The 27435-nt window shown below is 36.3% G+C and overlaps 1 protein-coding gene across 1 annotated transcript in view; it reads left to right on the plus strand.

Moving 5' to 3' along the window:
- The window catches only part of LOC125339769 (leucyl and cystinyl aminopeptidase), a 75015-nt gene that overhangs the window by 40127 nt on the left and 7453 nt on the right, over positions 1 to 27435 (plus strand). The window contains exons 6-14 of the mRNA XM_048331006.1: positions 277 to 431; positions 2205 to 2318; positions 4405 to 4536; positions 8625 to 8756; positions 10958 to 11118; positions 11673 to 11761; positions 18447 to 18630; positions 20382 to 20538; positions 26828 to 27012. Of these exons, the coding sequence (XP_048186963.1) occupies positions 277 to 431; positions 2205 to 2318; positions 4405 to 4536; positions 8625 to 8756; positions 10958 to 11118; positions 11673 to 11761; positions 18447 to 18630; positions 20382 to 20538; positions 26828 to 27012 (1309 nt within the window). The remainder of the gene's footprint in view (positions 1 to 276; positions 432 to 2204; positions 2319 to 4404; positions 4537 to 8624; positions 8757 to 10957; positions 11119 to 11672; positions 11762 to 18446; positions 18631 to 20381; positions 20539 to 26827; positions 27013 to 27435) is intronic.

Raw genomic sequence — 27435 nt, forward strand, 5'->3', positions numbered from 1 at the left:
GGAAGCTTAGGGAAGTAGGAGAATTTAAGTACTATTCAATGTGGATTGGCTGCCCCTGCAGTTTGGCCCTACTTGCTTCTACTTGAACTGTTAAGAAGTTCAGTTTGAAGAAATTTTCTTTCCTATGCTAAGGAACAGTTACTCTACAAGGGTCTGTCTAGTATTCTCAGCTGACAGGCATGGAAGACCCCTAAGGAAAATGTGAAGAACTCACCGCTGATGTGTAAAACATTTTCACCCAATGAGACTTTGATCACTCTTTCTTGTTGTATCCAGATTTGGTGGCCATTCCTGACTTTGAAGCAGGAGCAATGGAAAATTGGGGTTTGCTCACATTCCGAGAAGAGACACTTCTGTATGACAACAATACTTCATCAGTGGCAGACAGAAAACTGGTTACTAAAATCATTGCTCATGAGCTGGCCCATCAGGTATTATCATCCAATATTGTTACACGCTTACCTCTGGGGAACTTTATGTCCTAGAATTACAGATTACATTTAGATGTTATCATTCAGTTTTTGTTTTAGTATTGCTTCTTTCATCATAAAAAAGATGCTTTATGAAGACAAAATTTCCAGATGAAAATACGATCTGTTTGCATAAGATATTATGGTTTAACTATTTTTCACATCTATTTTCTCATCACTCCTCTCTAGTGAATAATAATCCTATTTTTTTTCCAGGCATGAACATTAAATCTAGGCTTAAGTAAAATGACTTGTTGAAAGTTACATGGCTAAGTGGCAGCACTGGGCCTTGAAGAGTCTTCATGCTATGTTTGTCCTAATAATAAATACACAGCTGCTTCACCTCTGACAAATGCTAGCTGCTTAGAATAACTTTGTAGTGAATAAATTTTCCCCCTAAGTTTTATACTCTCTTCTAACAACTTTAAAAGTATTAGAGGTGTGTGTGTGTGGGGGGGGTGTGAGTGTGTATATCTCTGTATGTCAACTTTCTTAAGAAATTGAATTGAATTTTGGGTTGAATCATTAAATGAGTGTCTCAAACCTGGGCAACTGAGACAAAAACAGAAAATATAGCCTTTGGACTAAAGGAGAATTATCTCACATGTAAACTTCCTTAGTTATTGTAGATGTTTGTACATGTCATAGAAAATGTCTTATTACCTTGATATTAGAAGATAAAAGAATTGCATTATATAAAAAATCTCACCTTTAGGAAGTAGTTACCAACATTATTTTTTCTCCAAAATGTGATTTTATTTTATATATATATTTTATTATCAAACTGAATTACAGAGAGGTTACATTAGGCATTGTATACATTTCATGTACTGTTTGTTACCTCATCCCTCATTCCCCCCTCCCCCTTACCCTTCCCCCCCATGAGTTGTTCAGTTCATTTATACCGAACAGTTTTGCAAGTATTGCTTTTGTAGTTGTTTGTCTTTTTTTTACCCTGTGTCTCTCGATTTTGGTATTCCCTTCCAATGTCCTAGTTCTAATACCAGTATACCTGGTTTCCAATATACCCAGATAAGATACAGAGAAAGTGTAGGTACAACCACAGGAAGGTGATACAAGAAGATCATCAATAATAGAGGCTACAATTACATATGGCATGTTGAAAGTAGTTACAACAATCATTTCCATAACATGGAGTTCATTTCACTTAGTATTATCTTATGTGTTCGTAAGGGTATAGCTATTGGGCTCCTGTGATCCTCTGCTGTGACTTGCCTAAACCTGTGCTAATTATTCCCTATAAGGGAGACCATAGAGTCCATGTTTCTTTGGGTCTGGCTCACTTCACTTAGTATAACTTTTTCCAGATCCTTCCATTTCCTTACAAATGGGACAATGTCATTATTTCTGATAGAGGCATAAAATTCCATTGTGTATATGTACCACATTTTCCTGATCCATTCTTCTACTGAGGGGCATCTGGGTTAGTTACCAACATTATTTCTCAGTATAGCTGTTTGTAGGTTGACAGATATGCTGATAGACTCTCTTGTTTATTTTTCCATTTAATTAAAGCATTAGAGATTTTATTTACCTTTAATGAAAATTGGTATGGCTTTTGCTAAGTAATTAATTTGAATGGTTGGCTTAAACTATAACACTGATATGCTTTTTAGATGCTTTTACTACAGGTAATTAAGCTGATAATTTAATTATTAGAGAGTTCCTGAGAATGTAAATATTGTGTTTGTTAATAGTACGTTTTTCCCACAGTGGTTTGGCAATCTGGTAACAATGCAGTGGTGGAATGATCTGTGGCTAAATGAAGGCTTTGCCACGTTCATGGAGTATTTCTCTTTGGAAAAAATATTCAAAGAGCTCTCTAGTGTGAGTATAGTACTTCTTTGCTTGCTAGAAATGCTTTTTAAATGTATTTGGGGTAAGGAATACTCCTAGAAAACAATAAAATTGGATATTGCTTTTGATATTTATACCTTTTAGGATAAAAAATAAAAATTATACTTTTATTTATTGAGGTAGTTTTTGTTATGTTTTGTTTTGTTGCTAGTCCTGTGGTGTGGCCTCAGGGCCTGAGCACTGTCCCTGGCTTCTTTTTGCTCCAGTCTAGCACTCTACACTTGAGCCACAGCGCCTCTTCCGGCTTTTTCTATATATGTGGTGCTGAGGAATCGAACCCAGAGCTTCATGTATATGAGGCAAGCACTTTACCACTAGGCCATATTCCCAGACCTTGAGGTTTTTTTTGATCAGCAAAATTGTGGAAGATTATTTTTATTCTTTAGGTGAATATTTAAATTGATCCATTTTATTTTTAACAAATGTGGTCATCCAACTTGAAGGCATTAGATAAGCTTGAAAATATTTTTTGAAAAAACAAAACATTTTTACCTCTTCTATTGCTGCCTCTCCCTTACCACTGCATATATTATTATAATAGTGATGCATGTGTTGATACAAAAAAATAACTTGCCTTTAGTAGGTTCAAACCATATTTTGTGGTTTTTCTAAGACTTGGAATGCCATTCTATTATAGAGAGGCATAATGATGTTGCTGTGTTATTAGAGTCTCTGGAGGTACTTCCTGTTCTTAAGGGTATTTGGACATGTTTGGGCATGATGTGATAGATACACTGAAAATAATTCAAGTACTGAGTAGTAAAATGCAACTATTCTTTTTACCACTAAAATTTTCTGACCTTCCGTTAAGCCTTGTGGAAACATGGTCCAACTACTTGAAGAAGAAATCTGAGAACTTTCAGTTTGAAATTTCTGTGTAAGGCTTATTTTAAAATGTCAAGGAACAGGAGGAATTACTTTTTTAGCTAAAATACCAATCATGACATTCCAAATTGGTGTATGCTACTTACTTAAGCAATGAAATATACAGTTCCACCACTTGGTGGTGCCCAGAATATTTAAAAAGCTTTTTACATATTTTCTAGAAGTACTCATTGGTTCTGTGTAAGTATTATTTTGCATTTTAAAAATATATTGCAATTAAGAGAAATACATATTTTCTTAATAGAAAAGCTGGACTATATATCAGAAATAAATTTTAAAACCAACTTTTCTTTTTAAAAAAAATTCAGATAGTGTGTGTGTGTGTGTGTGTGTGTGTGTTGGTAGTGGGCCTTGAACTCAGTGTGTCAAGCTCTCCCTGAGCTTTCTTGCTCAAAGCTGGCACTCTACTACTTCATCCATACTTCTTGGCTTTTTGTTGATTAATTGCAGGTGGAGTCTTGCAGACTTTTCTGCCTGGGTTAGCTTTGAACTGAGATCCTTCAGATCTTAGCCTCCTGAGTAGCTAGAATTACAAGCATGAGCCACTAGATCTCAGCTTAATTTCACATTTTATTTCTTTTTAGAATATTCATCTTGAATATCCAGACTTGGCATTTACTTTGTTTAATAATAGATTTTAAATTTATCTTTGTGCTCTTCTTTAGGAAATGCTGGCTTTTAATGGGGAGATTTTAAGTATATTTAGATTATAAGTGTATTTCTTTTTTTATGTTAAAGTCATTACAGGTTTATTAAATGCAAAAGACTTTCGAGATTATATTAATGGGATTAGGCACAAAACTTATATTCTAGAATATAATGAATGCTGGGCACCAGTGGCTTACGTCTGTAATTCTAGCTACTCAGAGGGCTGAGATCTGAGGATCATGGTTTGAAGCGAACCCCGGGGTGGGGGGGGGGCGGGAAATCTCGTGACACTCTCAATAAACTACTCAAAGAAGCCAGAAGTGGCACTGTGGCTCACATGGTTGAGCTCTAGCACAAAAAGGCTTAGGGACGACATTCAGGCCCTGAGTTCAAGCCCCAAGACTGGAAAAATAAAGTTTAATGAAGCTTTCATAGTGACTTTAAATACTAAGTGCTAATAATCAATTGTTATAAATACTTTGACTTTTATACTGTTCACCTGATACGTTTCATTTTTTGCTAGTATGAAGATTTCTTAGATGCTCGATTTAAAACCATGAAGAAAGATTCCTTGAATTCATCTCATCCAATATCATCATCTGTTCAGTCTTCAGAACAAATTGAAGAAATGTTTGATTCTCTTTCTTATTTTAAGGTACTGCTATGCACACACAAAAGTACCTGTGCTAGCCTTCAAATTAGTTTCATATGTAAGCAGCCTGCATGATTTGGATTATGTTAAAGATGAAGTGGGTATTAGTTTTCAGTATCTTGTTGAACTTCAAAGTGTTTAGATGTTAAGCATTTAAATCTGTTGCAGTTTTCCTGCTAACTTTTTGTGATTTTGTTTCTGTCTCCTTTTAAGTTCTATGACTAGTGTTCCAGGTAGTGAGCAAGATCTTCTAATGTTGGTTTAGCTTGTAGATCTATTGGTAGCATATATACTAAGAAGGTCCTCAGCAAGTACTCAAAATTGAGGGGTGTTTTAGGGCCAGGTGTGATGGTCCTGACCTATGGTTTCAACTCCTCAGGGAACAGAAGTAACAGAATTGCATTTTAGGTTAACCCGTGCAAAGTGAATATGAGAGTTAAGTGGTAGCAAGCATGTGGCCCTAAATTCGGTTCCTAGTACCCAAATGGAGGTATGTTCTAAAGTTAAGTTTGTCAAAACAATTGCATAAAGACATTTTAAGAAGTGAATATTATTCTGTAAGATGTGAAATACTAGGTTTGAGGATGAAGAAAATATGGAATTTTAGCAGGTATGGCAGAATCACAACTGGTTTGAGAAAAGAGCAATAGATATATCAATATTGTGTTGTGATAGGATGAATGTTATGGCTATTCTATTGGATTACTTGGTTAGTGAATTTCTTCATTAGATACAGAAGAAAATATATAAAACATGTGAGCAGATATTTTGTATAATCAAAAGCAATTCAAGAGGAAATATGTGCTGTAGTAATACAGAGAATTTCTTCTGCCTGAGTTGCTTAAAGAGAATCTTTAAAGGGGAATGGAAATTGAACTGAATTACATAATAAGAAAATAGGTAAAGGGTAATGGGGAAAGTAGGATAGGACAGGAATGGAATGATGTGGTCTACAAAGAAAAAGTCAAAAATACCTATAGTCAAGGAATCCAGGAAAGATAAGGAAGCTGGGATGGATTGCATTGCAAAAGTCATGAATTCCATAAGGAATCTGGATTTTTTTTTCCTGTAAGTGATGAGAAACTTTAGAATCATTAAATTGGTTCCAGTTTATAAATTGGGTTTTGGTGGGTAGAGATCTAAACTTAGGAAATTGCTACGGAACTACAGATTCAAGCCTACCAGGGAAAATTATAGTGTTGTTAATAATGAGCAAGCAAATCAGGAGTTTAATTAGCTACATGATGTATGCATTAGTTCCCCCTTAGCTGTGGATTCACTTCCCACGGTTTCACTTACCTGGAGTTAAGCAGCCTTTGAAAAACATTGAACAATCTGGAAATAAACAAGTAATGTGCTACAGCTCATGCTGTCTTGCCCTGACGTGAATCACATATCTGTGTTGTGTGTGCTGCCTGTCTCTTAGCTGCTTAGTAACCAACCCAGTTATCAGATCAACTGTTGCAGAATCACAGTGCTGCATGTGTTCGATTAACAATTAGTGCTTCCTTTGAGTGGATAATTACAACTTGTTATCTTCATAAAAGAAAAATGTAATATGGTGAAGTTGTTAAGATTTCCAATTAAAATAAAGATTTTGAGATAAACTACATTCATATAACTTTTATTATAGTATGTTATTATAATTGATTTTCTTATTATTGTTCATCTCTTTCTGCCTAATTTATAAATTGAATTGTCCTAAATATGCACAGAAAAGGAAAAAACACAGTCTATATATGGCTTGCTACTTCCTGTGATTTGGGCATAGACTGTGGGTCTTGTAAAGTATCTTGTATGGAGCCGGGGGAATTACTGTATTCCAATTAAAATTACTGTCGTAAGTTTTAAGGCTCATACTGAAATTTCCAATAAGGAAAAAATTTTAAATTTCAGTTCTGTTCTTATAGAGAACAGAAATAAAGTAGTTATTTTAGGATGTGTTGTAACAGAGCCTTCTCTATTTCTGATTTACAGTCTTCTAAACACAGACTTCATTGTCTTCCGATCCTGTTGTTTCCATAGCATAACTACCCAGGTCACTATGGTAACAACTTATTCTACAATTGAGAATCTGACAAATATTCCATTTTGCTATAAGAAGAACTATTCTTGGCAGTTATCAATATTTTTGGCAAGATATTGTATGACAGTTGTTAAACCAATGATATAGTTTGTGTTGAAGATCTGCCTCTTCTTTGTGGAATCTGGAATTTTAGTATGTACTAGAAAGAAGGCACCTAGCCTTGGGTTCAAACCCTACCCTCCTATTCCTCCTACCACAAAAAAAGTACGTGAAGTTAGCAGAATTATAAGGACCAGATCATAGATCATAATAAACACTTTAATTTTAATCTACGTGAAATAAAAAGTTTTTTGAGCAGAGAAGTACTATAATATGTCTTATAATATGAAAAGAGCACTCTGGTCATGAGTAGCATGTGGAATGGCTAAGTTGTGGTAACAGATGGACAGATTAGTAGTAATAGGGAAGGAGGTGAGATAGACTTCCAATATTTTGTCAAATCTGACACAGTAATAATTGCTAATAGGGCTGGGGATATAGCCTAGTGGCAAGAGTGCCTGCCTCGGATACACGAGGCCCTAGGTTCGATTCCCCAGCACCACATATACAGAAAACGGCCAGAAGCGGCGCTGTGGCTCAAGTGGCAGAGTGCTAGCCTTGAGCGGGAAGAAGCCAGGGACAGTGCTCAGGCCCTGAGTCCAAGGCCCAGGACTGGCCAAAAAAAAAAAAAAAAAAAATTGCTAATAGATTGGCTGTAGAATGTAAGATTTTTGTCTGAACAACTACAAAATGGAAATATCGTTTACTGAAATGGAGATTATTGAGGGAGTAGAATAAAGGCAAGAAGAAAATAGTATGAGGTATATTTTAGATATACAATTGAACATACTAAGCAGACAGTTGGTGATAAATCTGGAATTTAGAAGGGATGTGCAGTTTGATATATGTAAACCAGGAAGTGATTTAAAACCTTCAGAGTTGAGTCAACCAGGAAGTAAATTTAGGTAAAGAAGGAAAACAGTCCAAAGACCTATAGAGCAAATGCCAAGAAACACAGAAGTTTAATCATTAGGAAAATAAGACCTAGAAAAAGAGATTGAGGAGATTCTCCTGTATATAGGTAAAGCAAGCATAACATCCTGGCCAGACACAATCGGAATTGTGTGTGGTCCTACCAACTTGAGAGGGTGAGATAGGAAGATCATGATTTGAGGTCAGCCTAGATGAAAAAATTAGTAACACTCTATCTCTATATATTATGTATATGGAAATGTATAGGTACACACACACACACACACACACACACACACACACACACACACGAAAATCAGGCTTCACAGATGAGATGGCTTTTTCCAGAATGTGAATAATTACATGTGCCCTAGTGAATAGTCTTGCCTCAATAGTTGCCTGCTGCCTGAATTATTTGTGTATACTTGCTGCCATGTATTTAAGGTATATTTAAAGTGATTCTTCAAGAAGAAGACATCCTTGTTACCTCACATCATGGTACACTGAAATGAGAAAACTTTATACTACCTCTAAAGAAATTTGTGAGAGCTTTGCTAACTTCTTGTGTCGGCCTGTGAATTCACCTGATATACTTTAGACATCATGAATGGGGGTAGAGATACCAGAGAAAATTTAGTATAGTTTTCATTAATAATATGTTTATAAATAATAAGCATTCATGATATCATTAATATTCAAACAGTGAATTACTGATAAGACCACACAAAATGGCTCATGGCTCACTTAACATACCTGGGAATGTAACCACATCAATTCCTTTTTCAAAGCCCTTAAAACTAATAGTGTATTGTGTTTTATATATAAAAGTACATGTTTATAGTAATAATAGTTTGAATTTTAGATTCTTAGTTCTATAACATATGATCTATTATTTTTTTTCTTTTTTTCCTTTTTGTGTTTTTGGTGGGTTGTAGGGCTTGAAGTCTAGGCCTGGATGCTGTCCCTGAGCTCTTCAGCTCAAGGACTCTACCAATGGAGCCACAGTGCCATGTCTGATCTATTATTTTCTTTTCCTTCCTTTCTTTTTGAATAGGGAGCATCTCTCTTACTGATGTTAAAAACTTACCTTAGTGAAGATGTATTTCAACGTGCTATTATTCTTTACCTGCATAATCATAGCTATGGATCCATTCAAAGTGATGATCTTTGGGATAGTTTTAATGAGGTAAGAGTATGGATAATTAAATCCTTCCTTATTGTAAGAGAGTTTTCTGTTTATATGTAAATAAGTTTATGGCACCAACAGTAATTACTTAAGAGAGAGTGTGCTTTCTATATTAATACTTTTGAAAGAAAATTGAATTTAAAGTCAAGAAATGACAGCACTGATCTTAAGTGGTGAACAGATATGCACGGCCTCACACAGCTATGATTATTGTGTGCCTTATTTTTCACTTCTATTTTTTATGAAAAGGAAAATTCTCTTTCCTATGATAATAGATTAAAACCATACTTTCGATACTTTTTCCAAAAAGAAAATCTCTTTTCTCACTCATGGACTCTATCTTCTAGCTCATGGTTTTATACTGTTCCTCATGAATCTCTTGTTTTCTGAATGCAGATCCTCTACACTAGATAATGTATCACAAGCCTTGAGCTCCATACTGCCCTAGGGTTGTTTTGTACTCTTTGGATTTTGTTATGTCTACAAATATTCTAAAAAGCAGGATAATTAGGTAGAAGTTATGCTTCAAAGCAGTGAGTGATCCTAGCTGCCCCGTGAGTGTGTATTGATGTAGAGCTCTGAGGTTGCATAGCATTTGAGTTTATTTCTCTGATCTAGTTCTCGACAATCAGAAATGTGTTTAACATTGACAGAATTCCTGACCATGTCCTCCTGAAAATATTAAGTACATGATTGCATTTACTAAGTACACATGCTAAGAACATATAACCCACAGAGTTTTATGGCCGGTTTATAAACATTTGCTCTGGATCTTTCCCATATACTCCTGCTTGCTTAGCTCTGGAATCCTGGTGTTCCCTACCTTTTAATTTTTTCTCCTAGAAGTTATAACTTCTCTGCTTCCTTACTTCTCTTTGAAAAGAAAGATCAGTTTCATTAATACTTCCAAATCATTGTTTTTCTTTAGTTATATAGTAGCATTTCAATTGAAAGCCATTTCATTTACTTTATACCCTCTCTTTAATTGTACAAAGGTACTTCCCTGTGATAATCATATACATGCATGCATATATATTCATGTATATAACCGTATAAGTCGATCTAGCTCACACTGTCTCTATGACTTTTTCTTAACCCTCTTCTCACTTCTTGACATATAGAATGTATTTCTGCCTTTGTAGCAAACTTTTACATCATGATGTTGTCCTATTTCAACCTAGTCCCTAGTTATATACATACAGCCTTTTCAGCAGCCACATCCAATTTTCACACACCCCAAACGAGCCCCTTGCTTTCCTTTTCCAGCCTCAAGTCCAGAAAGTTCAGAGCTATAGAAATGTAAGATTAATAACCCAATGACTTTGGAAAGAACCACTGCCATCTTTTTTGCCCTAAATGAGTGGGCATATGATGACTGGTGGCGGGTCTGCAACAGTGGTGTAGTATTGCAAACTTAGGTACATGATGACTTAGTTGTTTACAATTCAAATCTGTATGTAAACTAGACAAATAATATATATATCATACATTTAACCTTTCTGATTTCAAGTAGTAGTTTATAAATTTCCTCTTGGTTACTATAGTAGATTTCTCGGGGACAGCAGGCTTTACAGTGTCTGTGGACTTAAGATACTAGATTCTATTTTGCCAATAAGTTCATGTGCTGTCTGGGAAATAAAATCAATGACAATCACAATGGTATAGTTGTTCTCTAAAGAGAGTTCAAGTCTAAAGAACGGCTGCTGCTTCTACTGCTGCTGCTTGCTGGCACTCCCTCACGATTGGGCCTTTAAGGGACTAGCTTTGAGGGAGTGGAGACAGGAGAACAAGAAGAAACTTTTGAGTAGTGGTGAAACCATTCTCGAGCACATGTAATTAATCATATCACTGAAATGATATGTTAGGACCAGAAAGAGCCTTCTTCCCTTCATCTTAATGAATTTAATGATGTTAATTTTAAGGAACTCTCAGCTGGTTGATATCAAACATGTTGCTTTTCATCATACTGCCCTTCTTACACCCTTCCGTAACACTTAGTTCTGTTCTAGGTTATTTTCCTTTTAGCAGTTGGCCACTTACCTTGGTTGAAAGTGCAAAGTCAACTTAGCACTCATGCTTCTTTATGATATTAACATATAAAATAGTTCTCATAAAATATGCTAGGGAAAAAGGGAAGGTTACAAACTATAAAGCCAAAACTAATTCTTCTCTTTAAGTATAAATATTTGTTTTTTTAATAGGTAACAAACAGAACACCAGATATAAAGAAAATGATGAAAACTTGGACTCTGCAGAAAGGATTTCCTTTAGTGACTGTTAAGAGGAAAGGAATGGAGCTTTATATACAACAAGAGAGATTCTTTTTAAATATGAAACATGAAATCCAGCCTTCGGATGCAAGGTTCTTGTCCTTTTTTTGTTCTCTCTCTCTCTCTTTCTCTCTCTTTCTCTCTCTCTCTCTCTCTCTCTCTCTCTCTCTCTCTCTCTCTCTCTCCTCTCTCTCTCTCTTTTCTGTTGGTAATGGGACTTGAATTCAGAGCCTGGATGCTGTCCCTAAGCTTCTTTGCTCAAAGTTAGCATTCTACCACTTTGAGCGACAACTCTACTTGCAGTTTTTAGGAGGTTAATTGGAGATAAGAGTCTCTTGGACTTTCTTGCCCAGACTGGCTTCAAACTTCAATCCTCAGATCTCAGCCTCCTAAGTAACTAGTATTCCAGGTGTGAGCCACCAGTGCCAGCTGCGCTGTCTCTTTTGTACTCACTAGTTGAAGTACTTCTAAAAGTCTCTCTCTCTCTATATATATATATATTATTTTTTAATGAAATCTCACAAGATTATCCCTCTCTGGGAGTACTTTGAAAGATTTCACCTTTCTGCCCCAAACTCAGCAAATTATGTGTAACTAACTAAAAGATTGGAAAGAGAAATAATACTCCAATATTTTCTTTTTACAGCTACCTGTGGCATATTCCAATCTCCTATGTCACTGATGGAAGAAATTATTCAAAATATCAACCAATGTCATTACTGGACAAGAAATCAGGTTTGACTATAATTAACATTTGATAAGAAGTGAAAACAACAAAAATTTTAAAAGCCCATCAAACTCCAGACAAGAGATTAGATTTCCAGTGTATATATCCTCCAAAATAGTCCAAGATGTGACTAAAATGACATTGATTTTGTATATGCACAGAAGTAATCCTTAGTTATAAGATGCATACAAAAATTTACAGGGAGTGTGCTGTGTTGGTAGAAAACAGCTTATACCTTATTTTTATGTCCTGGATTAATTACCTATTTTGTAAACTAAGAAGAAATGGAAGTAGAGCAGATTCTTAAAATGTTAAGCTGTGGTCTACTTCCTACACATGGTGTGTGGCAAATGCATTGACATAAGTATGGTTGATGATTCATGGGACCTAGATTTATAGTAAATACTGTAAACATAGAATACATTTTTGGTAAATTGAGGTAAGAAACTATGGTAGGCAAGGATGAAAGTGATTATAAAATCTTCCACATTCCTAAAAAACTAAGTCAAAATATCAAACTTTGATCACCACAAAACATTCAAAATGTTTCAGATTTGGGAGCAATTCAGATTCTGGATTTGGGATGTGCAACCAGTAAAATCTGCACAGATAGTACAAAATCTGAAACTAATTCAAATCAGTAACACTTCTGGTCCCAAGTAAAGGATGTTCAATCAGTATAGGCTGACCCATAAGGAGTCTATAAAAAGCAATTGAGTTTCCAGCCATCTGTTAAATGCCACTGTGATATGCCACACTGTGCATCATCTTAATTTACATACTAAAAGGACATATGTCTCTTTAGTTCTGTAGGAATCAGTAATGATGTTTTAGATTTGTGAAAAGAAAAGGAAATGTTCTTGCTTGACTTTGAAGCTGACACTTAAACCTATATGTTTCAAAGGTGAATGTACCTTTGAGAGGTGAATAGAGCCAAATTTCTTGGTTCATGTTTTGGATCAACTATTTATCCCTTATATGATTATAGGTGAGTTATTTGACTTCTCTGAACCTCATCCTCTAGACAGTAAAATGGAGATGGTAATTATATTTACTAAAGAGTTGTGGTAAGGATTATGAGAGTTTGCTTATATGAAGCTTCCAAAATAAGGACTGGTGGGTCATAGGTACTGTATAAATGTTAGCTGTTATTGCTAACATTATTCTTATTGAAAAAACTTGTCTTTAAACATAGCTTATCTATATTATATAAAATCTTCAAAAAAGAACAAGTCTTATTATCTTGTCATAAGTACTCTATTCACTTTGTCTATGCATTTTTAAAATATTTTTTACTTGATTAAAATCACCATGTACATTTGATTTTTGTAACATGCCTTAAGAGAAAAAAAAATAAAACAGACATAGTATGCTGGGTGCCAGTGGCTCATGCCTGTAATCCTAGTTACTCTAGAGGCTGGGATCTGAAGGTCATGGTTTGAAGCCATCTGTGACAGGAAAGCCCATAAGACTCTTATCACCAGATAAAGGATATTCCATCTGTAAGTGTATATATATATATATATATATATATATATATATATATATATATATCCAAAAAAGCCAAAATTGGAGCTGTGGCTCAAACGGTAGAGTGCTGGCCTTGAGCAAAAAAGCTTAGGGATAGCTCCCAGACCTTATGTTCAAGCCAAAGGATGAGTACACACACACACACACACACACACACACACACACACTAATAATAATAATAATAATATAGTACTTGACTTAGTCTTCCCTTGTTGATAGACATTTGATTCAGTATTTGTCTTTAAATTTACAAAAATCCTTCAATAAAATATATAAATCTTAAGTATTTGTCCTATTATATAAACTGTTAATCAGGAATGCTTCTGAAAAATGAAGACAGTTACCTGTTGTAATCTGGCACATGTTACTGAATTGCCCTGTGAGGAAACAGGGACAGTGCCCTCTGAGATATTGGAATGTGCCAGTCATTGACACTTTACTGCAGACTACAGTGTAATTTTGCTGTTACTGTTACAGTAACAATAGCAAGTCTGGCTATATGACCTTGTTAAACTCCTTTTGAAGTTCATACTTTCTAAGTTCAAATTGTCTTCTTTCAACTTTGTATTTCAAAAGTGACTCAGGCAGCTCTGATCCTTCACTTCAATGGGAACTCTATCTAATATGGGCATAGGTATAATTGAAGCAGTATGTTCAGTATGTTTTGAGGGGAAAACTAGAGAATGGCATTTGAAAATATAAGTAGACCATCAACCTTGTCTTGGATTGAGGGAAAGCTTCCCTGAGGTAAGCAGTCTTTTGTCTCTGTGACAGAATACATAGAGATAGTTTGAAAGGAAGGATAATTTCTTTTGTTTGGCTCACAGTTTCAGAGGTTTCAGTTCATAGCCAGCTGGCTCCATTGCTTACAGGCCTGTGGCCAGGCAGAGCATTATGACCGGGGCTGCTCACCTCGTCACACCTGAAGGCATGTGCTTGAAGGATGTATATTGCTCTGGTCTTTTCCTGTCTCTTTTGCTTTTTGCTTCCTGGCAGTGATGAGGTGAGCAGCTTTTTCCTCTGCTCTGTCTTTCTCCCACAATGTTCTGCCTTGCCACAGCAAGATTCTTAGTCTAAAGCAATCTATAAAATGTAATTCATTTAATCTAGAACTGAATCTGGGCCAATATATAATGAAAGCTACATCTGTTACTTCCCCTTCTTCACCTGTATTTTCTCCTCTGTTGCTGCTACTAGAATTCAAATTTGGAATTCTTCGTTAAAAACATTATGTTCTTTTGAAAAATATGTAACACTAAGAGCAGTTGAATTGTCTTGGTTCTTAATACTCTGATGCTAATTACTCTTAAAATGCATTTTCATATTTTCTGTTCTTGAAGTGTAACAGATAGGATGATGGCAGGCTTATTTTTATGTTATACAAGTTTAACAGAGTATTATGGTGGTTTCTTAAATCTGTGTGTGTGTGTGTGTGTGTGTGTGTGTGTCTGTGTGTGTGTCTGTGTGTGTGTCTGTGTGTGTTTTCTAGTATTGGGGCTTGAACCCAGAGCCTGGATACTGTCTCTAAGATTTATCTCTAAAAGCTGATGTGCTACCAGCCTTTTGCCACAGATCTGCTTTCCAAGATTTTAATCATTAATTGGAAATAAGATTCTCATGGACTTACGCCTGGGCTCCCTTCGAACCACAGTCCTCAACCTTTTGAGTAGCTAGGATTATGTACATGAGCAACTAGTACTGTATTTCAAAATTCTTACTTTGTATTAGTTTTAAGGTTGCTAGATTAATCCAATAGTTTAATCATATAATTATTATATTTAGCTAATATCTTTGTCACTTTTCCTCATGTAGATGAATTTTGAACAATTATTTGTTGTTTTTCACAAGAAAAGCTGAAAGGGACTATTTTCAAAGTTACATATTGACATATACACTGAAAATGTTTTTTTCTCCTTTATTCCTATTTTCTTGTCTTACTCACTTTAACAATAGAAAAAAAGTCTAACAGAAAAAATTCTTGTTTTGAAAAACATGTAACTGTATCAGAAATGTTTCTGTGAGATTAAAAACATAGCAATAGCTGGGCACCGGTGGCTTACACCTGTAATCCTAGCCAGTCAGGAGGCTGAGATCTATGGATCATGATTTGAAGCCAGCCTGGCCAGAAAAGTCCATGAGACTCTTATCTCCAATAAACTACTCTTAAAACATTGGAAGACGTGCTGTGGCTCAAGTGATAGAGCACTAGCCTTGAGGAAGAGAAGCTAGGGACAGTGCCCAGGCCCATAGTTCAAGTCCTAGGATTGGCATAAGAATGAAAGGAAATTGGGAAAGGAAAGTGATTCGAATGCTTACCATGTAACATTCTTGTTCTTGCGGTTTGCCTCTGTAATAGAAAGGGAATGAACCTGGGAAGGTAATGCCTGTTACCTGGGGTGGGGCCGCATCGCAACTGCTGCGTCATGCTAGTCCTCTGGAACAAACGGACAGCACATTCTATAGCTTTGTAGAAAAATATGTTTTTCTTTCCATTTTAATGGTTCTTTGTAAAACAGTAGTTGATGTCATAGCTCATTGACATAGTTTTTGAAAAGTCACAATTAAGATTGCTTCAGCCATTTAGGATTGGAATCGGTCCCTCTTTTTTTTTAATTTTTTTTTTTTTTTACTATTCAGTGGACTGTAAAAATCGAACTGTTAATCTTTTAATTAAAAGCAGATGAGAATAGCCTCATCCACATGGAAACCTCAATCGTTTTCATTCCTCTGCTCTACCATCTGGACTTGGCTAGGTTGACAGATAGGCAAGTTGCTTATCAGCCAGGATATTCAGCATTTCATAATTCCCTGCTCTTACTTGATGCAATAATTGCCATCCTTCTTCCTTGGCTCCTTTTTTCAGCAGTGGAGACCGGCTCTTGTGCCCTTCCTGTCTTGAAAAAAGCTAAGAGTTGTGTGTAGTAACTTGGAGAGTATTAATACTTTTTGGAAGAACTAATAATAATACTAATTTTATTCATAATTAATTCATTAAATAGCCCCAACTATTGCCATCACAAATGTTCTTCAGAATGGCATTCTACATTTAATCTAATTGCCTTTTCCATCTGTTGCTATATCAGTAATACAACAGAAAATAGTACTGAATTTCTCAGTCAGAAAGAATGATATGTCCTATTAAGATATATTTTTATCAAGGGCTGCAGGCATGGCTCAAGCTATAGAGTACCTACCTTGCAAGTACAAAGCCTTGAGTTTAAAACCCAGTGCCTAAAGAAAAGGGTCTTTTCTCTCTTAAACAACTTTTATAGTAATAATAGAACTGGAGTAACAAAGGTAATTTCATATATTTGACTAATTCATTTATTTGAAGCTGACAAGCAATAAAACTATAGCTACTAATATATGCTTCATTTAAAAATTGTGTTTCTGGGGCTGGGGATATGGCCTAGTGGCAAGAGTGCCTGCCTCGGATACACGAGGCCCTAGATTCGATTCCCCAGCACCACATATACAGAAAAACGGCCAGAAGCGGCGCTGTGGCTCAAGTGGCAGAGTGCTAGCCTTGAGCGGGAAGAAGCCAGGGACAGTGCTCAGGCCCTGAGTCCAAGGCCCAGGACTGGCAAAAAAAAAAAAAAAAAAAAAAAAAAATGTGTTTCTGAAGCATTTCATAAATGCAAAATTTCACTAGAGAATTATTATAATGTGAAATGTTAAAAGTCTAAATTCTTCAAATAGGAGCTGTAGCAGGTCTTGAGATGGAATATTAAAAGACATTTGAAAACCATGTATGAAGAAAATGGAAAAAAGGAGAGAGACCTGGTAGTTAAAACTGTAAGATAAAATAATTGTGTATAGTTCCACTGTATGGTATTTATTAATTAAAACATATATAGCATAAAGCATGACAAGAAATACACTCCAAGATGCTAACCATTTGGATTGTTTTCCTGATCTGTACTCTTCTTTATCATAAAGTATTTATTACTTTGAAATAGGATTATGTCATAATTATATTTATACTTCATTTTATGTGATTTGAAACTGTTTCCTATGTCATAGCCATTATTTGTTCATTTGTCCATTAATGTAACCAGTGTCTTGTTAGCACCTGCTAGGTACTTTTCTCTGACTGCAGTATTAGCAGTAACAAAACAAAGCTCATAGAACTTATATCCTAAGAAACAGTGAATCTCAGGGTACCTAGAAGCATACTGCTATTACACTGAATCCACATTCTTGTTGCTGGCTTTAAAGGTTTTTTATTTTGTTGTCAGTTCCTCATTATTTTTATATTCATTGAAAAAATTTTGTAGAAATTTCTAACAGTCTTCTCAACATTTATATATGTAATAGTAGGAGTCCAAAAAGCACATCTAACATTTCTATTCTTTTAATTCAATTATTTCATATTATTGCCTAAGGAAGTCTTAAACCTTCCTTGTTTATTTTGCTTGCTTTGAATCAAGTAACTTTTCTAAATAGCTTTATTCTTCCTTTACAAACGTAACAAAAGACAAGAGGATAGCTCTCTATTGTTTTCTCCTCCTGCCTGCTCTTTATACCTTTGTCCCTCCTTCTCAGCCATAATGAACTTAGGAGCAAGTTGAGTACATGGATACCATACATAAATTCTCTTTGGGCCATAAATACTAAAGATCCCCACTAACATTTTTCACCTGGCTAACACTTACATGTACTAAAAAGAACCTATAACCTAAGAGAATGGCAGTTCTGTTGTCATTTCTTCCAAAAAATTCTCTCGTTGGGATGAAATATTTCTCCAATAGAATGGTATATTTTCTTTTTCCATCAGTTGCATTCATATGATATTACCTATATTTATACTTACCTATATTACACCATAAAAGCAGAAACTTACTTAACTTTACCATGTGTGCTCCCTTGATAGCCCATAGCCAATAATTTATGATAAATAAGTAATTCTTAAGTGAATGTATGGTAACCTTTGCTAGCATGAAAATAACTGCACCAAGATGTGGGTATTTAGTGAAATATGAAACTATGGATTGGCGATTTAGCTCAGTGGAAGAGCACTTGCCTGGCAAGTACAAGGTCCTGAGTTCAGTCTTCAGCTCTGAAAAAAAAAATGTGCTGTATTATCTTAAAACAAGCAAAACACTCATTGTTTTCCCTTGCCCTATTATGTTTTCACTTACTATCTCATTTTCTGTTTCTTAGGTGTCATCAACCTTACAGAACAAGTGCGGTGGGTCAAAGTCAATACAAACATGACTGGCTATTATATTGTACACTATGCAGATGAAGACTGGGCTGCACTGATCGAACAGTTGAAAGTGAATCCTTATGTTCTGAGTGACAAGGACCGAGCCAATCTTATCAACAACATCTTTGAACTTGCAGGGTATAGTATGCTTGGTTTACAATATTGTTTTTTTTTGTTTTTTTTATAAAAACTACTAGTGAAACTAAAAACATTTCAGAAATGGTTTGAAAGCACTAGTATGTATGAGTCAGGAACAATTCATTTTCCAAGATGAGGGAAATGCAAGTCCTGTCCTTTGTTTGCAGGGATTTTATGATCTATTAGGAAACATCAACTACAAATAAAATGCCAACAGCTCAGTAGTGTAAAACAGAATTTGATAATAATTCAAAAGTAGATATCAGCAAACAGGATGCATAGTTTGCTGAATAAGTTATTATAGGAATTCAGGCTTTATGTTGTTTCATGAGGGAATTTCTACTGTGAAGTTTAGTGCTTACCCATTGGTCTGATGCACGAAGCTGGCCATCTGAACCTCTCTGTTTGCTCCTCATGCATTGGAGAATCCCAGAGGCAAGAGATCTCTAAAGAGATTACCAGTTGGGACTGATAATAGGCCTAGAATCATAGAGAATGTACACATGGATCCCATCAGACTTGACCTTCCCATTTTTATTCCTTCTTTATGAAGTAGTCTTCTTATACTCCCTTGACCACCACTGCTATGATCTCTATATGCTGACTATATTTTTAAATTTTTATTGTAAAGGAGATGTGCAGAGCACAGGAGTTACAGTTATGTAAGACAATAATGAGAACATTTTCTTTGGAACGGTGTCACCCACTCCCTCATTCTCTCCCAGTTTCCCCCCTCCTATCTCCCTTTTCCACAAATTGTATAGCTTTATTTCCAACATGGTACATTAATTTTTATTTTTTTTTATTTTTATTTATTTATTTTTTTTTTTTTTTGCCAGTCCTGGGCCTTGGACTCAGGGCCTGAGCACTGTCCCTGGCTTCTTCCCGCTCAAGGCTAGCACTCTGCCACTTGAGCCACAGCGCCGCTTCTGGCCGTTTTCTGTATATGTGGTGCTGGGGAATCGAACCTAGGGCCTCGTGTATCCGAGGCAGGCACCCTTGCCACTAGGCTATATCCCCAGCCCGGTACATTAATTTTTAAATGGATATTTCCTTAACAGATTTTACAGAAAAAATCCATATAAGAATAAATAAAAGGTTTTTTTTTCTTCTTCTGTGTGTGTGTGGGGGGGGTGTATGTGTGTGTGTACAGTTCTTGGAGCCTGAGCACTGTCCAACTCAGGGTCTGAGTGATATCCTTAAACTTTTGTGTTCCAAGCTTAATCTACCACTTGAGCCACACTTCTACTTCTGGCTTTTTGGTGATTAATTGGAGATCTGGGTCTCTTGGGCTTCCCTGCCAAATTGGCTTTGTGCCTTGAACCTCAGATCTCAGCCTCTTGAGTAGGTAAGATTATAGTCATGAGCCACTGGTACCCAACAAAACTTATTTTCCTTATCTGGCTCAGGTAACTTTCTATGCCCTTCCTCCTCTAGTAAATGTAAATATGTAATAAATAAAATTAATACTAATGATATTCTTTCTCATCTAAAACATTGCTATGTTGTCACTGAGTCAATAGCACAAGTGGCTTATGGAATACAAAAATGAGCTATGATGTGTACTTCTCTTACAATACAGCTTTACCCATGGGCCACTTAAAAACAATAATCTGAGTCTATGCATTACAGTATTCCACTCTAAACTTAAAGTTCTGATCTATAAAACTTGCCATCCAGCTGATTTCTCTCCAATATGCCTCGAGTTCTGTGCATCGCATCATGTTCACCTCTCCTATTGTATTCTTTAGCCTAGGCAAGGTGCCTCTGAAGAAGGCCTTCGATTTGCTTGATTATCTGAAAAATGAGAACTATACTGCACCCATCACTGAAGCTCTGCACCAAACAAACCTCATCTATAACCTTCTTGAAAAACTAGGGCACATGGATCTGGCCTCAAGACTAGTGGTAAGTCTGCCTTTGTCCAGTTTCTCTAGTTGGCTGCTCTTAAAATTGTTCCATTAAGTTTTTAATGAGGTAAAAATAAAAGCAAAGTCAAAACAAGAGCAACTAGCTGCATTCCATTTTCTTCAATTTTTTGGTTATGAAATTTTTACTTTAAATCAAATTCATTGCCCACCATGATAAAGGCTTCCCCTGAAGAAGTATTGTTTCAATATCAAGATACTGACTTTGAGACTGCTCTCAAAAATGACATTACATGAAAAGGAAATATCTATTTTCAAGTGTTGTTTTCTTTTTACACAAAGAACACTTGAAATGGGCCCTTTTTTCAAAGCCAACATCCCCATTCATTTTCTAATCATTATTATACAAAGGGAGTTGTGTAGACGGAAAATATCCTGCTTAGGCTTCTTGCTGATTTTCCTCCCATGTGTAGTGAGTGATACCTCTGAGTAGAAGTGTCTCAGCAGGTACTAAAGGAGACTTGGCATTGGATTGTTAACCTTAAAATCAATCTTACTGGAGGCCTGGCTCAAGTGCTAGAGGGCCTCCCTCACAAATGCAAAGCTCTTAAGTTCAAACGCTAATATTGCCTCAAGAAACAAATGAAAATCCTAACAGTTGTTATTTAGACACTTTCAGTACTAAATTACTGGTTGAGTCTTGAGAAGCTTGAGAGGGAATGATTAACTGTATCTAATGCTCTAACTCAACATATCCAGAATACAAGGCATGCTCGATAAGTTATTTTTTTCAGCCACCCAGGCAAAAGGCAAACTTTGTAAAAAGGAAGTATTAGACCAGGAATTAGAATAAGTCTTTGTAGTTTAGGTAAACTTGCTGGCAAAAGGAATGGCTTGGGTTATAAATCACTTTGTGAAAGCAGCTTTCCCTCTACCTGTCTTGTCCTACTGCACATCACTTGTGGTAAGCTGTCTTATCATGAGTGTGACTCTCCCAGAGGGAGGAATGCCAGGGAGATGAGCCAGGTGGAATTGCAAAGCACCACCTCCCCAGAAGCTTCTGATCTGATCCCAAAGCAAGCTACCCATTAGTGTGATGCTAATGCTAAATAACTTCTGGGATCTCTTTCAGTAGATACGATTTTTAAAAATCATTTTCGATTTCATAAGTGCTTTCAACTACCAGCTCTAATAAGAACAAGTATCTGGAACATGACCTGGCAATTGATCTTAGAAACACATATTAACCCTTCTATCCTTACCCTCTAGCCACCCTGTTAAGGAACTAGGTTCCTTATAAACACAAAGCACCCTAGAAAACTGAGAACTATCTAGCCTAAGATGCAACAGGAAAGAAGAGCTACTTAAATTTAATAGGAAAAGATTCCAAAGACCCAACTCCTTGAATTTAATGTCTTTGTTCTCATCACAGAGGTAGCTTTCAGAGACTAAAAGTAAATAGTATTAATAGAAAGGCATGTGGAAGAATGCTTTTACATCACAAAACTAACTAGCTGGACAGCTTCATAATAGACAGATATTCTGCCTCCTTTTAGGATATACTTAGACCCAACAATAGTCCTTTGTAGTGGGATAAAATAATATTAGTCCCAATTCTTGCTACCTGTATTGGGTTGAATAATGTTTCCTCTCCTTCAAATGCATGTCTCTTTGGAAACTGAGAATGTTGTACTATTTGGAAATACATAGGCCATTTTTAGATATAATCAGGTTAAAACAAGTGATACTGAGTTTGCCATCTAACCTAATGACTGACATCTTCAGAACAATAGATAAATTTGAGAGACAAAGGTGCAGAGAAAAGGCATGTCAAGAACTGTAGGACTGAGTGATAAATCAAAGAATGTCATAGCTGCTGAAAGCCACTTGAAGCTAAGAAGTCATAACAGTTTGTTCCCAGAAGAAACAAATCTTACCTATCAAAAACTTGACATTGGCCACTAGCCTCTGGAACAAAATAAATTCCTGATGTTTCCTTCCCTCCCTCCCTCCCTCCCTCCCTCCCTCTTCCCTCTTCCTTCCTTTGTTTCCTCCTTTTCTTTCTTTCCTTCCTTCATTCCTTCTTTCCTTCCTTCCTTCCTTTCTTTTTTTTTTTTTTTTTGGGTGCCAGTCCTGGGGTTTGGACTCAGGGCCTGAGCACTGTCCCTGGCTTCTTTTTGCTCAAGGCTAACACTACGCCACTTGAGCCACAGCGCCACTTCTGGCCGTTTTCTGTATATATGTGGTGCTGAGGAATTGAACCCCAGGGCCTCATGTATACCAGGCAAGCACTCTTACCACTAGGCCATATCCCCAGCTCCTTTCCTTCCTTCCTTCCTTCCTTCCTTCCTTCCTTCCTTCCTTCCTTCCTTCCTTCCTTCCTTCCTTCCTTCCTTCCTTCCTTCCTTCCTTCCTCCCTCCCTCCCTCCCTCCCTCCCTCTCTCTCTCTTTCTTTCTTTCTTTCTTTCTTCTCTCTCTTTCTTTCTCTCTCTCCCACCCTCCTTCTCTCTCTTTTTTTCTCTGTCTCTCTTTCTTTTTTTGTGCCCACACTAGGGCTTGAACTCAGAGCCTCTCATTCTTCTCAACTTTTGTGCTCATGGCTGACACTCTACCACTTGAGTCATGCCTCTGATCCAGTATTTTTACAGGTTAATTGGAGATAAAGTCTTGAGAAAGTTTCTACCCATGTTGTCTTTGAAGGCTGATTCTCACATCTCAGTATCCTGAGTAGCTAGGATTATAGATAAGAGCCATTGGTACCAGATAAATTTCTTTTATTTTTTAATACCAAATTTATAACAATTTGTCATGGCAGCTATAGAAAACTAATGTGCTACCTTATCTGGTATTGATTTGATATAATACTAATCATCTCCAAAGTAATTCTATAATTAAAAATAAATACATTAAGTGATATACATTCTTGTTGGATAATTAGATCCCCATATTGGAAAAACAGCTATCTACCCCCACAAAACAATCTACACCACAAACCAATTCCAGATTCATCATACATCTAAATGTGAAAGGTAAAATTCAAGTTTTCAGAAGTAAACACAGAATATCTTGGTATAGGCAAGATTTATTTAGCTAAACCCAATTTTACTGTAGCTCATCAAGAGGAAGAACCTATTTCCTTTAAATTTGTACTTGAATCTTATTGCATTCTGCTAACATCAAAACTCTCACTATAAAGTCAGGTTCCAGTGAGTCATGCCTCTAATACTAGCTACTTTGGGGACTGGGGAAAGGAGGATCACAGTTGGAAGCAAGCCCAGGCAAACAAGCTTAAAAACACTTTCTCAGCCTGTAGCTCAAGATAGTGATGCATGCCTAGCATCCTAAACTATGTAGGTTCTAGGCTAACCTGGACAGAAAAGTCTTCAGCACTTCATCTCAATAGAAACAATCTAGATGGGGTTGTATATGCCTGTCATGAGCCATGGCAGATCATGGTTTTGCCATGTACCAGAGCAGAAAGAAAGACCCTGTTTCGAGAACTAATCAGTACAAAAAAAAGAGGGTTGGAGCAGTAGCATGCCAGCCTAAATAAGCACCAGGCCCTGATTTTAAATCATTGTATTCCAAAAACAAACAAAAACACTCAAACTATGAAAGCAATTTGTAGTTAGGAGTTGGGGTAGCAGACTTTTGTAAGTTCAAATGTGGTAGTGTTTAATATTGTTATCTAATTAGTTCTTATGCAATTGTAGCTAAAGAATTATATATTTATTGATCATATTGGTATGAAAGCTGCACAAATAATGTGGTGTGTTTTGTGGGGTTGTGGTCGGTAGAGACTGAAGATACATTTAAATTGTGTTAAATTGTTTTCATCTGAAGTTAATGTCAGACCGTAGCCATATTTCTAATTTATTACTTACAAATCTGCCGTTTTCTTATATATGAGACATAGGTGGGATAAACCCTTTACAATAAAAATCTGACATTTCACTTTTAAGAAACTCAGTTGACCTAGGAACAACTCCCTGAGCATATCAGTGTAAAATTAAAGCAGTAAATCAAAATGTAATACATAACTCCAGTGCCAGAATCTTTCCCTGTCTGTTTTACTTTTAAAATCATTTTATATTATTATTGTTACATGTTATTACATATCTAGCATTTGTAGGTTATACAATCTATCAACTTATTCCTACTCCTCATGTCCTATTTTTACTTTATGAAATCATAGGATTCGCTTTTAGAATTTAATAAGCTTTAATTTCAAAAGATTAATGGGGAAGCTGTAAGAAAACAGGCTTTATTTTTTTATTTTTTGGCCAGTCCTGGGCCTTGGGCTCTGGGCCAGACCACTGTCCCTGGCTTCTTTTTGCTCAAGGCTAGCACTCTGCCACTTGAGGCACAGCGCCACTTCTGGCCATTTTCTGTATATGTGGTGCTGGGGAATCGAACCCAGGGCTTCTTGTATAGGAGGCAAGCACTCTTGCCACTAGGCCATATTCCCAGCCCCAACAGGCTTTATTTATAAAAGGGGAAAGTAATTTTTTGAATATGAATATTGAAAATATAACTTGTGGCTGGTCAATCCCAACTCTGCAGGAAGTGGAGATTGGGTAGATTACATTCTAGACTAGCCCAGACCAAAAGTTAGCAAGATGTTTACCTTACTAAATATATTATTTATTATGATGGTATACTCCTCTAATCTCAGCTATGCAGGAGGTGTAGGTAGGAGTATCAAGGCCAATCCTGGGCAAAAATGAGACACTATCTGAAAAACAATTAAAAGCAAAAAGTGTTGAGTAAGGCTCAAGCAGTATAGTGCCTGCCTAGCAAGTACAAGGCTCTGAGTTCAAACTCTAGTACTATAAGAACAAAGAAAAAAGAAACCATAATCCGAATTAATTAACTGATCTTATAACATCAGAGTCTTTCTAGAAGTAGGATTGTTTTTAATAAAACTTTTTATGTTATAATTTGAGATATATTTAAAATCAACTGAATTTGTCTTAATTATTTTATAGTCAGTCCAAGTAGCAAAACTCCACTTTGTATTTCCAGTGGTATAATAACTCTGGATTTTCCCAGCATCTGGCACTGATCGGTATTCTTGGCACTCGGTGCCTTACTCTGCCATTTCCCTGGGCTTCTTGTGTTGTTGTACGGTCTCAGTGAGCATTGCCACGATTCTCCATGGAGATTTTTCTCACTAAGGTTTGAACTTGTGAAGTGTTTTTTTTTCTCTCTCACACATTATTCTTTTGTGTCTATTTGAAAGTAATGTGTAGCTTTTGATTTTTTTCCATTCTTCATCGTTGACAGCAGTGTGCTGTCCACAGTGCTATTGAAAAGCTGGGGAAGTCCAGGCAAGCTGCACTGTCCACGGGCATGTGTGCACGCTGGGCTGCCTGCACTGCTTTAATCCACCTGGTTTATCGGTCAGTGTATCAGGTCAACCTAGTCCCTCGTATCCTTGGCCCCTCCCTCATTCCACAAGGCTTCCCATCTCTCTTCCATTTGCTTTAAACAAACAAAAACAAGATGACATGTTATTAAAAAACAAACAAAAACACCAAACCCCCAATCCTTCTTCATACAGAGTCTCTTTTCCATCACTGTGTAACTCCACAGGAGACTTATTCAGGGAAGGTCTGCCAAGAAAATGACCTCAGCAGTTCAGCACTCTTCAAGTTAGATTCATTTTAGGGATTGACAGTGATTCTTATGAAGAAAATTATGTTTTATAAAGAAATTGAACGTTACATGTAAGTGTTCATTGTACATTTCCATAGACTTGAAAGTTTTTACATAAAAAGAGTACAAAAAATAACCTCTGAATGCCTACTCTGTACAGGCCTCACTTTCTTGGAAGTTCAGTTCAGTTAACTTACCGTAACATCAAACTGTTGATTTGTTTGCTATACATTTATATTGTATTTAGAAACATTTAGACATTATCAGTACTGAAGTATATTTCTCTCTTTGCTTTGTGGGTTTATAGATTCTAATGTCTTAAGGTCAGGAAGTTATACCCTCTTTCCAGCCGTGGTCATAGGTGATGCTTTTTGGCAGGAGAAAACTTCTTGCAGTGTGCACGCAGAATAAAAGTTTTCTACTACACAGAGGTCATTAATTCTTTCTGAGTTAGAGTATCATAACTCTATCTTGGTTATAAATTTGTTATTGAATGTTTCTGTCCCAGCAAAACTTTAAACTTTATATGTCAGTTAATATTTAATAAGGATGTAATATCTGTGCTCATTTTCCCCTCAATGTTAAATCTTGGGGAAAAGCCATGAATTTGTATCGAGTGTTTTCATTGTCTAATTGTTAGTACTTCATTATAATCCATTTTATCTCTCTAGACAAGAGTTTATAATTTGCTTCAAAACCAAACCCAACAACAAACTTGGACTGATGATGGTACCCCCTCTGGGCGAGAGCTTCGGTCAGTCTTGCTGGATTTTGCTTGCACTCACAGACTGGGGGACTGCAACACTGCAGCCATGAAGCTGTTTGATGCTTGGATGGCATCCAACGGGACCCAGAGGTGAAGTGCACATCTCCTTGTTACTTTACACCTTGTGCTGACACCAGGATCTTCTCATTCTGGGTTATGTTATAAAACTAAATACTAATGTAGATGCACTCAAGGCATCTGTGTTCACAAATACGTTTGAAATTGTATGTTTGAATACACAAACTTTATTTGCCACCTTAAGCATTTTTTGGTATATAGTTCAGTTGTACTAAGTATATTTGCACTGTAGGGCACTGATCCCCCAAACTCTTTTTTTCTCTTGCAAGACTGAAACTCTGTCCATTGAACAAGTACCAATTCTTTCCTCTAGATATTTCCTGACAATCATTATTCTGCTTTCTGATTGAATATTCTAGACACCGCATATAAGTAAAATAAGATACAATATCTGTGTTTTTCCAACTAGTTTATTTCACTTAGCAAAATGTCTTA

The sequence above is a fragment of the Perognathus longimembris genome, chromosome 22, assembly GCF_023159225.1.
Source record: "Perognathus longimembris pacificus isolate PPM17 chromosome 22, ASM2315922v1, whole genome shotgun sequence".
In the NCBI taxonomy this organism is placed as follows: Eukaryota; Metazoa; Chordata; class Mammalia; order Rodentia; family Heteromyidae; genus Perognathus; species Perognathus longimembris.